Raw genomic sequence first — 15,000 nt, 5'->3', positions numbered from 1 at the left:
TCTTCCTTGCATTACCTGCTTTCAGTCTGGGCTCAGGGTCTTGCTCTCACAGAGACTGCTTTCAGTCTGGGCTCAGGGTCGCTGTACGTTGTCTTCCAACGTACATATTTGTCATTCCTTTCCCCAGCTTGACGTTGATGTCCATGTAGTGGCAACCCCCTCCCAAGGGAGAGAAAGTCCTATAAACCTCTGAGCTAGCGTCCTCCAGCTAGCCTATGCCGGCTGTTGTAAAGACTGGCTTGTTGGAGGATGTTGGAATGAGAGTTTGCGAGGAAACTTTTCCCATGTCTCAAACACTGATTACATCGACATGGAAACGGTCCCAGTATGACAAACTGGTACATTGATGTTGAGGATGTTGTTATTAAGTATAAAACGTACAGAAAAAGTGTTAGGATGAAGCCAACCTCTGAAAGAACACAGGATCACTTTTAAACAAGGGTTAGGCAAAAACATTTTTTTTACAGCATTTTCAAAAGATAGTTATTTAAACTTGCCTAACAAATGCAGATATAATATAACGCAAGCGTACTCAATAGGCAGACTCCGGTCCAGACCCGGTCACAATATAATTTGGACCGGAGCCAAAATCAACATTCTAATTTAGTCATGATCCAAGCGAGTTTTCATTGGTGCATATATTTTGTTCCTAGATGTGGTTTCTATCTTCCGTGTCCAATCCAAAGGTCCAATCAGGAGCTGTAATAACTGTAATAACCATGACAACTCACTCACTCAACGTTGGCCGTTGCAACCTCTGTTGTTCAGGCAGGTGTGTCATTCGCAACAACGCAGGCTAATCGCAAATCGATTAGCCTTCGTTGTTGCGAATGACTTCCTTAGCGAAAATCATAGCGTGCTCCAAAACCGACAAAAAGCGAAAAGTTGATTCCGAAAATCGCGATGTGTTTAATCTGCAATGAGTTGGTTGCCCTTGTCAAAAGTGGTAATGTGAAATGTCACTATGACACAAAGCATGGACACTTTGAACAAAATTACCCCCAGAACTCTGAGGTAAGGGCCAGAAAAATAAACCATAATTGTTCCGGACCCTGGACTAAATGGAAATTTGGTGGGAGGACCTTTTGGGTTTCTAATTGAGTACCCCTGATATAACGTGACAGACACACAGAGCTGTTGGTGGGTCAAAGCCTGTGAACAGTCCAGAGTGGTTTTCCTGAAGCGTCCATACCGCAGCATGCTAATGGGCTGCTGGGTTACAACACTGACCACCACCAGATGAAACAGCCAATAGTCTGTAATTTAGGGTCGGACGTTGATGTGACAGCGGCTGGTGGCTTATTTTAGCTTCCCAATGAACACCGACCTCAGCTCTAGTTGTCCTCGTTGCCATGAGGAGAAGCATAACAATACATTAAAGTCACTTTATGCTGAGACGTATATTATATTTACCTTACCCTGTTCAGGGCCAACCCAGGAGGTCTTTGTGAGCAGAGAGAGAGCCCTCACAGCTCTGGTGCGTGTGGGTTCGGTGTCCATGGCAGCAGGATTTGTCACCACAGTTGTGTGGTTGACATCTAGGAGGACGTCTGGGTAGCAAGCCTTGGCTCACTGTGTTTCCAGGGATAAATGTGGGGAGTCAGGTGGCTGAGCGGTGAGGGAATCGGGCTAGTAATCCGAAGGTTGCCAGTTCGATTCCCGGTCAAGCCAACTGACGTTGTGTCCTTGGGAAAGGCACTTCACCCTACCCTTGGGGGAATGTCGCTGTACTTACTGTATGTCGCTCTGGATAAGAGCGTCTGCTAAATGACTAAATGTAAAATGTAAATATGCCTCCAGACTCCTCGGCTGCCTTTCTGGACTCCTAATGCTGTTTTCACACCAAATGCGAAGCGAATTATTCGCGCGAATGAAGCGATTTTTTTTCGACACAGCGTCATTCCTGTGTTTGCATTCACTTTACATTTAATCTCATAAGAAATGCAATGTTGGAGAAACTATCAATGACTTGACAGACCATCTAGAGAGACTGGCATTGACTAGTTAAAAATAAATAAATTGGGATTTGAAAATATATCAAAGCAATTCACCAACTAGGCTTGAAATACTGTAACGCAACTTAAGTAGTTTTACAAATGACACCTCTGAAGCCTGGTTAGAAATGGAATCAACTGACTTCTGATCGATTCTTCAGATCCTCTTCCACCAGTATCTTAAGACACCTCACCTGGGAAACCAGGATCTTAAGATACCTCACCTGGGAAGCCAGGATCTTAACATACCTCACCTGGGAAACCAGGATCTTAAGATACCTCACCTGGGAAACCAGGATCTTAAGATACCTCACCTGGGAAGCCAGTATCTTAACATACCTCACCTGGGAAGCCAGTATCTTAACATACCTCACCTGGGAAGCCAGGATCTTAACATACCTCACCTGGGAAGCCAGGATCTTAACATACCTCACCTGGGAAGCCAGGATCTTAACATACCTCACCTGGGAAGCCAGTATCTTAACATACCTCACCTGGGAAGCCAGATCGACAGGAGCGTTCTCTGTTTAGAGTCGCATGTGTCGACAAGCCCTGTTATACTCTACTGGTGCTTTCAATGTCCTTGTTCTCTCTGTGGCTGAGATGTTGGGCAGTTTCATCTCCCATGCTTACTTCTAACATCCTGTTTCCTTATTGCTGTTTGGGAGGTTGTGGAAAGAGCGTGTAAAACATTGCAATAATGTCAGTTTGTTTGGCTTCATCCAAAAAAAGTTCTGTTGCCTCTAAATGGAGAACTTTACTAGCTTCAGTCTCTCACACTCCCTATTCCCTGTGTTCTCTCCTAACACGCCCAAAAGGCCTTTCAGCTTTAGCTGCCAAAAACAAGTGTTTGCCGAGACAGAGTAGAGGACAATGTATTCTCTGTTCCAGATGAAATCTCTGCAGCTCTGCGATGATTAGGCCATTTGTCTGGTTTCTGTTGTATTAAGTCTGATGATCTACACAGGCAGTCTTCTGCCATGACCTGAAATACGCACACTTATATATCCTCCTAATGAGATGAGTGTGTGCAAACTTGGATTTTATACTTAGTCTTTGAGAACAATCATTTACTTTCCCCCGTTTGCCAAGCAGCCTTCAAATTGCTGCTAATTACAAGCAACGATTGCACAACAGGGGAATGTTGGATGAGGATTGCTTTTGGAAAGAGGTAAATGGAACCATTAAGCATTTTGTGTAAATAAAGAGAATAAGCTTTTTATCTTTTTTTTTTTTTACTGTAACGGGATGAGATATTCTTGTGGTGATGGTAGTCTGGATACTGGGCCAGAGCTGTGTCATCTTCCTGGGGGTCATGTTCAGTGCAGTGCTAAATATAAGGCCCAGCACGAAGAGCACTTTGCCAGGGGCGGGCTGAGAGGCGGAGGCTGTGCGTGGAGAGACTCACACAGAGATGCTCATGCCAGACGCCTTGTTTAGACAGTCGACGCGAAGCCAAATAGCTTTTTCCAAGATCCAGACGTCTTCCTATCAGTCGGTCTTCAGCTGCCTCAGGCCATTAGATGTGGTTTCTGAGTCCGGTATTTTCAAACAAATCAAGATGAAAAACGAGCGATGCCAAGGTAAAGCAGTGGCTTGGAATGTGTTCTCTGAGTCCAGAGAGCGAGCTGTAATGCATCTTTGAGCCTCTGTCCAGACCACCTGGCATGTCCAAGTCCCAACTAAACCTCAACCTAAATTTGGCAGATATGATTTATCTTGTATGAGATTTAGAGAGAGCGCCCAGTAAAGTGGGAGAGCCTGACCATGTGACAGGATGTGATGCAGTGCTGGTGCAGGCCATCTCACCCACAGTCTCACGGCAGGGGGGGCTTGTAAAGGGCAGCCGGACGGTGACGGACGCGGGAGACAGTTTCACATCTAAACAGTCCCAGCAGAACTGGGTCAGCGTGGAGGGGGGGGGGGGGGGGCTGGGCCTGTATCTGATGAACCCACTCTCTCCTGCCTGCTCCAAGCAGGCTCAGGGGTAAACTGTATACCGAAGCAGAACAGTGTTTTTTCGAGGGCACTAGCAGAAATAACAGGATCAGCGCTGGGGTGATGGGAAGTGATGTGTTTTGAGAGCCCCCTGCATGTAGCTGTTCCTGGCAGAGCAACAAAGCTGCTTCCCAGAAGATCACAAAGCGAGCCTCACTCCCACTCTGTCCTTCTTCAAAGCGGCCATGCCATTTAGCTTGGCACCATTATGCCACTCGCTCCTATTATCAACAGGTTTTCCCGGACGATGCGTCAACAGACGGCTTTAGGAGGACGCCCGTCCTCGCCCTGTCCTCCAGCTTCTGGTCAGGGACAGAACTCACAAGACCAGGACAGGACATGGTTGGTCCTGCTCCAGAATGGCCCTCATCCATCTCAGCAGGGTCATAGATCATGTGGAGAGCAGCCAATTGGAGCTGCCAACCTTATATCCTGTCATGCTTTTCGAACCTGACAGTGTGTCCTGCCTAGGGGCTTGTAGTTGTGTTGGAAGGATCGCTGTGGTACTGTAGCTGAAAGGAAAAGGCAGTTACTCTGATTAATAGATGTTTTAACTTGTGACGATAAACATTGAAATATCTGCCTCGTAAGTGAAACATGTACATACACAGTCTCATTCTGAACCCCCCACTGCCACCAGCCATGGGGGCTTTAGTCAGGTGTTTGAAAGTGATTGTCGTGTGTGTTTAATGCCCTCAGAGAGTCTACAAGTGTTCTTTTTCCAGGCCTTTAATGGGTTGAAGCAACAACAAGTCTAACAGGAAACGTGTCAGATCAGCAAGTCCTCTGCCCAGCCAGATCTCACTGCAGGTCCTTTGCCCAGCCAGATCTCACTGCAGGTCCTCTGCCCAGCCAGATCTCACTGCAGGTCCTCTGCCCAGCCAGATCTCACTGCAGGTCCTCTGCCCAGCCAGATCTCACTGCAGGTCCTCTGCCCAGCCAGATCTCACTGCAGGTCCTCTGCCCAGCCAGATCTCACTGCAGGTCCTCTGCCCAGCCAGATCTCACTGCAGGTCCTCTGCCCAGCCAGATCTCACTGCAGGTCCTCTGCCCAGCCAGATCTCACTGCTGGTCCTCTGCCCAGCCAGATCTCACTGCAGGTCCTCTGCCCAGCCAGATCTCACTGCAGGTCCTCTGCCCAGCCAGATCTCACTGCAGGTCCTCTGCCCAGCCAGATCTCACTGCAGCCTGGATTAGGTTTCTGGAAACTCTGGTCAAGATTAAAAATGAGATTGATGAAACAGCCCCTCTTGGAAGGGACTTGACCACAAGATAAACATGATTATAACATGTCTCTTATCTCCATGTGCGGTAGGTGTCTGGTGGTTGGTGGTTAGTGGTATCTTAGTGGGACTACCAAAACATGGTTTGAACTCTGCACTTCTGATCCATGATCTTCTGCAGTGCTTGCTACATGCACTATTTGAATGTCACTGTGGATAAAACTGTCTGCATTACTAAAATGTTAAATAATCAAATGCAGCTTGTTCATGTGAGCCAGCTAGGTTCACACATTACAGAAGCCCATCTCCGTGTTAGTGGAAACAGCAGTCTTGTGTTACATCTGCTGGGTGTGAGGGTAGTGCTAACTCAGTAGATGTTTCTGCTGGTTCCCCTCCTCCTGTCTCTCGTTGTTCCTGAAGGTCTTACAGACACAGGCCGCCCCGGTCTTCATGGCTGCTTGTTCATTAAGATGCCATGGTTTCATTTGATACCCAAAACTGTTTTTCCATCAACCCCCCCTCCCCCCTCCCCCACAAAGAACAATGTTTCATTGGCAGAGGTCTTCCAGATTGCTTCTCATTCACCCAGAACCAGGTCCTTCCCTCACCGGAGCATGCAGCCTTGAAGTTCTTAATGATGACATCAAACGTTCAGAATGAGCCCCCGCCAATGAGCCTCCCCCCCGGCACCCCTAGCCTCTGATCCGGGGGGTGGGGGTGGGGGGTGGGTGGAAGGGGTTGGGGGGAGGGGGGGTTGGAGGGGCAGCGGTGACCTCATACGGGGAGGAAACAGTCTCTGATGCGGAGGAGAACACATGCGGCCCAGAGCAGGAAGACAGGCAGGATGCGTGCAGGCCAGGTGGCACTGCCAAGGCAACGGAAACAAAGGCATCATGCCCTCCCCCATCCCATAATGCCCCTCACTGCTGATTGATCCAGCATACGGTGTTTCCCCTCAGCGTCCCAGCAGACGCGGTCTGGGAGGGTCTGGGAGGGTCTGGGAGGGCCTGGGAGGGCCTGGGAGGGTCTGGGACCACAGCTGATAGCCGTAGGTGCACACTGGCCTCTGCAGTGGTTGACGTCAAGGTCCATTATCTAATGTTTGTCTCTATTTGTCTTTTCATTTGGTGTTCTGTAACACGGGCAGAAAGAATGTGGTGGAGAAACATGCAGAGGCCTGTGCCACTCAGCACAGCTAAGAATGTGTTGTGTGATGTGTGTGTTTGATGTGTGTGTGTGTGTGTGACGTGTGTTTGATGTGTGTGTGTGATGTGTGTGTGCAAATATGTGGTGTACGTCTAAAAACCACATGTAATGAGTGTTATTGTTGGTCACTGATGCTCTAAATGAGTGGTTTGATTGCGCTTAAATACCTTTGTAGCAGTGCAGTGTCTGCAGGTGTGCCCCCCCCCCCCACACACACACACACACCTGTGTAACAGAGCCACACACAGACCAGAAGGGTCCAGATGTATTGGTCTGTGTGTGTGTGTGTGTTTGAGGCTATTCCAGATCTAGCTAATCCCTCAAAGTCAGGTATGCTTCTCTCCCAGGACTCTCATCTACGACACTCCACCTCCACCCCCCTCTCCACTCCCCAACACACCTCCACCCCCCTCTCCACCTCCACCCCCCTCTCCACTCCCCAACACAACTCCACCCCCCTCTCCACCTCCACCCCCCTCTCCACTCCCCAACACACCTCCACCCCCCTCTCCACCTCCACCCCCCTCTCCACCCCCCTCTCCACTCCCCAACAAACCTCCACCTCCACCCCCCTCTCCACTCCCAAACACACCTCCACCCCCCTCTCCACCTCCACCCCTCCATCCACTCCCCAACACACCTCCACCCCCCTCTCCACCTCCACCCCTCCATCCACTCCCCAACACACCTCCACCCCCTCTCCACCTACACCCCTCCATCCACTCCCAAACACACCTCCCACCCCCCTCTCCACTCCCCAACACACCTCCACCCCCCTCTCCACTCCCCAACACACCTCCACCCCCCTCTCCACCTCCACCCCTCCATCCACTCCCCAACACACCTCCACCCCCCTCTCCACCCCTCCATCCACTCCCCAACACACCTCCACCCCCCTCTCCACCTCCACCCCCCTCTCCACTCCCAAAACACCTCCACCCCCTCCATCCACTCCCCAACACACCTCCACCCCCTTCTCCACCCCCCTTTCCACCTCCACCCCCCTCTCCACTCCCCAACACACCTCCACTCCCTTCTCCACCTCCACCCTTCCATTCACCCCTACCCTGCCCCCCCACTCAACACACACACCATTCTCAGACCGCTGGGATTGTAATGAGGCCTTATCAAATGCTCTCAATGTTCTTCCATCATTTCAGCTGAGCCGTGTTCCTTCACCCAGTGATTAATGCTTCTTCCTGGCCAGTCCATCGCCCCACATCGCCCCACATCGCCCCACATCGCTGCACATCGCACCACATCGCCCCACATCGCCCACATCGCCGCACATCGCCGCACATCGCCCCACATCGCCGCACATCGCCGCACATCGCCCCACATCGCCCCACATCGCCCCACATCGCCCCCCTGCTGGTCACTGTACAGCTGAACAGGGAGTTCACTGTCTAGTCAAGCTCAAACGATGGGCAGGTTCACTAAGTTTAGAACTGGGGAAGGGAGATCTGATGTGTTCCTTATGCAGCGCGCACACACTCACACACACCCTCACACACACACACACACACGTACAGGCACACATACATACTCATTCACATGCAGGCACACACATGCAAGCTCTCCTAGATGAGCCCATGAGGGAATCATGACTTGTGTTAGCTTAGGTTCCGGATGTGGTGTTTTCTGTTAATCAGACATGACTGGTGTTCGATTACGAAATGCCTTTAATACTAAACAGAATCATCAATTAATTAGTGGAGCTAATGTTTCTCTGACCTACACCAGATGTTGGAGAATAACAATCAGGCTAAAAAGGATATTATATTCTTGATTTAATTAAAGTTAATTATGGCCAAATTATGTTATCCCATGTATAGAATCAATTTAGGAAGGCTGTTATCTGAGAGGCAGCATTTCCTCGCAGTCTCTCAGACATGGAACCGCATTTCGTATGGTGACTATGTTTGAAATGGATTCTCGAGTATTTCCGACTTCGAAATTGATTAACAGTCGTGGTATTTTGACAATAATTTATCCACAAGTTTATTGTGGGGGTTACCCACATTAAACTTTTATGGTCGGTACATCCGGCGGAAGTAGCAAAGTGCTGAGTTCAACGGTGATTTTTTAGTTAGCTAGGCTAGCAAGGCCTAAAACTAATATCAGGGAGGTTACTTCGCATATTTTCTCCACTGAAAATAAAGTATACACTTTGTACAGCATTGTCTTGCTGCTAGTTAGCTAGTCAGTATTTCATTAATAAATAAAACCATTCAAAACAAGCTGATTCAAACAACTGCGCAAAATTATCTTCCCAAAATGACAATTAACAAAGTACACAGCCTACATAGGATTCTGCCCTTCAAGCAAGAGAGTGAATAGCTAGCTAACCATTTTTAGCTACATTATAACGTACTCAATTATCTGACTCAGCTTGCTCGTTGATAAAGTTAACAGCTAAATTATTAGTCTGTGATATGTGTTCCCTATGGATAGAGCTAATGTAATATAACATGTCTTTCTCCGTTTTTAACAAAAAATCTGGAATGGAAGAGATTTCTGCAAGGGTTATCGGCGAAAGAAAACATAAAACACATTGAATTGCTATTTCTTTTGTTCCACTAAATATCCTATTGATGTAACCGTTGTGTAAAAGCAGTAAACCATGATGTGGGGGAATGGAGTATTGCCAGATATCCCATGGGTTGTGCTCTTGTGGTTTATTCATGATGCGTGTGTTCAGGACCAGTCTCACGGAGATGCATCGTGTTTTCTCTTGCTAACAGGACCCAAGAGAGACAAGGAACCGCCGACTCCTCTCCCCAGCAGACCGGGACCTCCCGCACCGTCAAGCGTTACCCATCATCTACATGGCCCATCACCTCCAACGCTCTGCCCAGTGGGAACGGCACAGCAGCGGGCATGGTCATAACAGCCACAGAGCCTCCAGCGACAGGCAGCTCCAGGGCCAGTCAAGCAATGCTCTGACTCCTGCAGGTAATGACCCAGAACATCACTCTGACTCCTGCAGGTAATGACACAGAACATCACTCTGTCTCCTGCAGGTAATGACACAGAACATCACTGTCCTGTGAAACACACTTGAATGACATGAAGCTTAACTACAGAGGTGTTGTGATTTTAAATCAGAATATTTTTTTTTTCCCATTCTGCACACCAGCACCTAACTAAACACGTTTTCCCTGAAACTGTTGGCCCATTACCAGCTCCCACCTCCTCCTCCCTCCCTCCCTCCTCCCTCCCTCCCTCCCTCCCCTCCTCCCTCCCTCCCTCCCTCCCTCCCTCCCTCCCTCCCTCCCTCCCTCCCTCCCTCCCTCCCCCTCCCCCCCTCCCTCCCTCCCTCCCTCCTCCTCCTCCCTCCCTCCTCCCTCCCTCCCTCCCTCCCTCCCTCCCTCCCTCCCTCCCCTCCCTCCTTCCCCTCTCCCTCCCTCCCTCCCCCCCTCCTTCCCCTCTCCCTCCCTCCCTCCCTCCCTCCCCCCCTCCCCTCCCCCTCTCCCCCTGATGTTTTGATACCCAGCCGTGTGCCTGGGGGGTTGGATGTCTGGGCACTCTGGAGGTCTGCTCTTCAAACACACTGCCCACAGAGACACACCTGTGTGTGTCACCTTGGACTCAACAACACACCCCACCCTTAGAGAACCACACACACACACACACACACACCACAGAAACACAATCTTTGAATTACCGATTCCACCTATCTAAGAACCTGTCTGCTGCCCAAGGTTTGTCTTGTTTTTGTACCAGGGCAACGGCTGTTGGTCAGTTTCCCACCATTACACAACGTTAACACTCACCACTCTCCATCTCTCGTTCTCTCTCTCTCTCACTCACACACGCACCTTATCCCAATGATACATTCTTTGGATCTCAGCCCAATGCCTAACTGGATTCTCTCACCCTCCATGTGACACATCCTCCCTCCCCGCTGCACTGTGCCACTGCCCCGCTGTCGACACACACACACACACACACACACACACACACACACACACACACACACACACTCATATAACCTCCCCTTGCTCCACTCCAGCCAGGCTTGTGTGTTCTTGTGGCAGAGGAAGGATGCGTCTCTCCAGGACTGCCCTGCTGTTCCTCACCCAGGTGTGTATGTGTGTGTGCCCAGGGGCCAACCTCACGTCCAGCTGTGACCGCATCAAGATCGTGTTCACGCCCACGGCTGTGTCGCCGGGTGTGTCGAGGGCGGACGCTGCTCCAGCAGCTGTGAGAAGGGCGACGTGACCACGGTCTACAGCGAGAACCACCAGCAGCAGCAGCCCAAGACCCAGGGTTTCCGCCTCTGTGAGTGCCTCTCCCCTCCTCTCTCTCTCTCTCTCTCTCTCTCTCTCTCTCTCTCGCTCGTCTCTCTCCTCTCTCTCTCTCTCTCCTCTCTCTCTCTCTCTCTCTCTCTCTCTCTCTCCTCTCTCTCTTTCTCCCCCTCCTCTCTCTCTCTCTCTCCCCCCCTCCTCTCTCTCCCCCTCCTCTCTCTCTCTCTCTCTCCCTCCTCTATATCCACCTCCTCTCTCCCCCTCCTCTCTCTCTCTCTCTCTCTCTCTCTCTCTCTCTCTCTCTCTCTCCCCCTCCTCTCTCTCCCCCTCCTATCTCTCTCTCTCTCTCTCTCTCTCTCCCTCCTCTATATCACACCTCCCCTCTCTCCCCTCCTCTCTCCCCCTCCTTTCTTTCTTCCCCCCTCCTCCTCTCTCTCTCTCTCTCTGCTCTCATCTCTCTCTCTCTCTCTCGCCATTCCTCTCTCCCCCTCCTCTCTCTCTCAGAGGAGGAGAGACAGGGGAGTAACGGAGCCACACATGGAGAGACGGCGGTCCTCACGCTCCCGAAACTTAGCCCGTCTCTTTGAGCCTCGCGCCTCGCTCCCTGCCTAACCCTCCACCTCGCTGCCCTGCCTCACCCTCGACTGTTACAGCAACGCTCGCCGGGGGAGGAGGGGCACAAAGAGAGGGATGGCAGGAGAAGGAGGCCAGAGCGTGAATAGGACTTTATAGGGATTACATTAACCTGCCAGTTATCCAGAGGCTTTGCTGCTTGCCCGCGGGGAGGGAGAGAGATCCGTGGAAGAGAGGCTGTCCTGCTGTTGTTCCCCCCGCTCCCCGCAGGCCCCGGCTGAGGCACGCTCCAATCCCCCTGGCTGATTAGACCTGAAGGGCACCTATACCACACACACGCACACACGTACACACGCACACACACAACGCACACATACACATGGGAGCAAACATGTTAGCACACCGGCAGCATGCACAAAGCTTGGAAGCGCACACACACACACACACACACACACACACACCGTAACTGGCCTAAGCTCTTCTGGAGTTCTGTTTGAATAAACAGGTTGTTTTGCAGGTTTCTGCCAGCAGGTTTTGGAGCCGTGCTTCAGAGGTTTGGCCGGGCTGTTTAGCAGCCAGCACTTCCTCCTCCTGATCCTTGCAGGAGTTAGTTTTCACACATGTTATTTTCTAGACATCTCTGGTCGTTGAAACATCTGTTGAAGACTGTCTTAAAGGAAATTGCTTCCAACATCCAAACTGGCATCTTGTTATTGCAGGAGTGCGTGTTTCCTAAAGGAATTCCAGTGGACACTAAACGGTGATCATGCTCTTGTTATTATCAGGGTGGAGAACTGTTCCTGGATCCACAGCATCCACTACAGCTGTTCTAATGGGGGATTTATTAAAGTGCTGGGCAGATGCGTCGACAAACATTTGATAGAATGTTTTATTGGGATAATGTCGGGTGTGTCTGAACTTCATCCCCCATCTCCATGCCTGTGTTACTGTGTGTGTGGGGGGTGGGGGAGGGAGGGAGGAGAAAGAGGCTGGGGAGGGTGGCGGTGAAGCCAGAGCAGAACAGGGCAGGGCTGTGGTCCAGATTGGGGAGGAATTAATGGTCCTTGGTCCTGATAATTTGGCTGGCTTGTGTAATCACAGGAGGGGCTTCCTGTGGGCCTGACACTGGCTCCATGTCTCTCTCCATGTCTCTCTCCATGTCTCTCTCTGTCTCTCCCTCTCTCTCTCTTTTTCTCTGTCTGTTGTTAATAGTATCTGAAAATAAATTAATTCCCTGCCTGCCTGCTGCCTGTCTGTCTGCCTATCTGTCTGTCTGCCTGTCTGTCTGTCTGCCTGTCTGCCTGTCTGTCTGCCGATCTGCCTGCCTTTCTGTCTGCCTGCCTGTCTGTCTGCCTATCTGCCTGCCTGTCTGCCTGCCTGTCTGCCTGTCTGTCTGTCTGTCTGTCTGCCTGTCTGCCTGTCTGTCTGCCTGTCTGCCTGTCTGTCTGTCTGCCTGTGGTCCAGGATGTGAGCATCTGAGCATGACTCTTTGTCCTCCCAGACAGCAACGTGTCAACGTGTGTGTGTGTGTGTTAGGGGGGGGGGTGTGTGGTGCCAGTTTGACCCAGAAAGAGGATTGATTATTTTTCATAATCTGAACCCTTCAGTTTTATTGGCCCAGGTTGTATACATTTAGAATGTTGAGCATTTGAAGTGGTACTGTGCTGAGGTCAGCGCTGAGCTGCTGTGGGGGTCCCAGGTATGTAGGCCACTGGGACCTCTGCCAAAAGATAAGAGATCAGAGACAGTCTCTCTTCCTCTGTCTCTCTCTCTCTCTCTCTCTCTCTTCTCTGTCTCTCTCTCTCTCTCTCTCTCTCTCTCTCTTCTCTCTCTCTCTCTCTTCCTCTCTCTCTCTCTCTCCTCTTCCTCTCTCCTCACTCTGTCTCTCCCCCTCTCACCTTCAGTACATGTTTTTCTCGTCAGCATGGGGTATTTAACAAGGTTTACACGAGATCTGGACAGGAGGATGCAGTCACAAACATGTTAGCAGCTGAGGGCAGTGAGTGTGTGTGTGTGTGTGTGTGTGTGGGGGGGGGGGGGTCCATGTAGTGAAGCGTTGCCCTCAGGCTGTAGCTGGGACTCCATAACGAGTCCATGAGGTGTCAGCCAGTCGCAGCAGAGCCAAGCTACATGAGCCTCAGGAGACATGGTAGAACCCTCCCACCCCCACCTTCCTGCTTATTGGTACAGTCCGCTGCATGAGCTGTCAATTAAAACTCAGGAGTTCTCTCCCTGGTAATGACCTGTTTGTGTTGTCTCTCTCTCCCCTCCTCTCTCTCCTTCCCTCTCTCCTTCCCTCTCTCCCTCCTCTTCCCCCCCACCCTCTCTCTCTCTCTCTCCCTCCTTCTCCCCCCAGTCTTCTGTCAGATTCCCTGTCTGAGTGGAGGTCGCTGTATTGGCCGGGACCAGTGCTGGTGTCCATCAAACTCCACGGGAAGTTCTGCCACCTCCCGGCCCCGCCCCCCTCCAGACCCGCCCCCCCGCCGGGCCCCAGGGGCAACGTGCCCCTCCCACTCCATGTACACCCTGCCGCTGTCCAATCAGCAAGGTGATCAAGCATCCGTCTGGCCCAATGGGAGGCTGGCTCTAGCCCTCAGGTTCTTTTGGCCCTCCCGTGGTCAGGCTGTCTGTCCTCCCCCCCTCCTCCCCTCCTCCCCCGCTCGTTTCCCTGGCCCTCCTGATGATGGCTGCTCTGTGTTCTGGTGGAGGGTTTCCACCCTAACGTGTCACGGCCCGGTTCCTCGCTGCTGTCAGCCTCTGTGAAACAGCAGTGAAAGTCAGGATTCATTTTGAGCTGAATATGTAATGTGTGCCCCCCCCCACACACACACACACACGCGCGCACAACACTCCTTCGCAAGTCCTTATATTGTTTGCACAGTGTTCCCTGTTAAAGAGCGGGTGAATATTGGAAACTAACCAATTGCCATAAAGAGCAGCTAAAATAAGCAGCAAGATTAGTGGAAGATGTTTGTTCTCTCTCTCTCTCTCTCTCTCTCTCTCTCTCTCTCTCTCTGTCTCTCTCTCTCTCTCTGTCTCTCTCTCTGTCCCCTCTCTCTCTCTCTCCTCTCTGTCTCTCTCGCTCTCTCTCTCGCTCTCTCTCTCGCTCTCTCTCGCTCTCATGTGTCTCTCTCTCTCGTTGTCTCTCTATCTCGCTCTCTCTCTCGCTGTCTCTCTCTCTCGCTGTCTCTCTCTCTCGCTGTCTCTCTCGCTCTCATGTGTCTCTCTCTCTCGCTGTCTCTCTCTCCCTGTCTCTCTGTCTCTCTCTCTCTCGCTGTCTCTCGCTCTCTCCTCGCTGTTTCCTCGCTCTGTCTCTGTCTGTCTCTCATTTTCCTTCTCCTGGATGATTCTCTTGGTCTGGGAGTAAGTGAAAGCAGAAGCTCTTTTCTCTCTCTCCATGTCTCACTTTCTCAGATCTCTAGAATTCTATCTCCAGTTCTCCTGCCCCTTTCTGACATTCTGGAACAGGACATGAGTGAGTGGTTACATCACTACAGAGCAACCAGCTCTTTTGGTGTGCGCTGTGATGTTTACCCGTGAATGTGTCCATGTGTGTCTGTTTGTGTGTGGCTATCCGTGTGTGTCCTGTGTGTGTGTGTGTATAGATCAAACAGGGTGAGCTTGTGTGTGCGTGTGTGGATCAGGGTGAGTGTGTGTGTGTGATTGATGAGAGGACGGGGTCAGAGGTCAGGAGGAGAGATGTTCTGTTACGGGACAGAACACGTCTCAAACTGCCTCCCAGTTCCTGGACTCAAC

General features: G+C 51.1%; 1 protein-coding gene across 1 annotated transcript in view; it reads left to right on the top strand.

Moving 5' to 3' along the window:
* Window positions 1-15,000, top strand: part of LOC136949020 (latent-transforming growth factor beta-binding protein 2-like) — an 86,191-nt gene that overhangs the window by 28,451 nt on the left and 42,740 nt on the right. The window contains 8 exon segments of the mRNA XM_067243212.1: window positions 9,166-9,284; window positions 9,287-9,376; window positions 10,530-10,576; window positions 10,578-10,601; window positions 10,603-10,705; window positions 13,601-13,672; window positions 13,675-13,748; window positions 13,750-13,792. Of these exon segments, the coding sequence (XP_067099313.1) occupies window positions 9,166-9,284; window positions 9,287-9,376; window positions 10,530-10,576; window positions 10,578-10,601; window positions 10,603-10,705; window positions 13,601-13,672; window positions 13,675-13,748; window positions 13,750-13,792 (572 nt within the window).

The sequence above is a fragment of the Osmerus mordax genome, chromosome 9, assembly GCF_038355195.1.
Source record: "Osmerus mordax isolate fOsmMor3 chromosome 9, fOsmMor3.pri, whole genome shotgun sequence".
Lineage (NCBI taxonomy): Eukaryota > Metazoa > Chordata > Actinopteri > Osmeriformes > Osmeridae > Osmerus > Osmerus mordax.
This window is presented reverse-complemented; position numbering and strand designations above follow the sequence as displayed.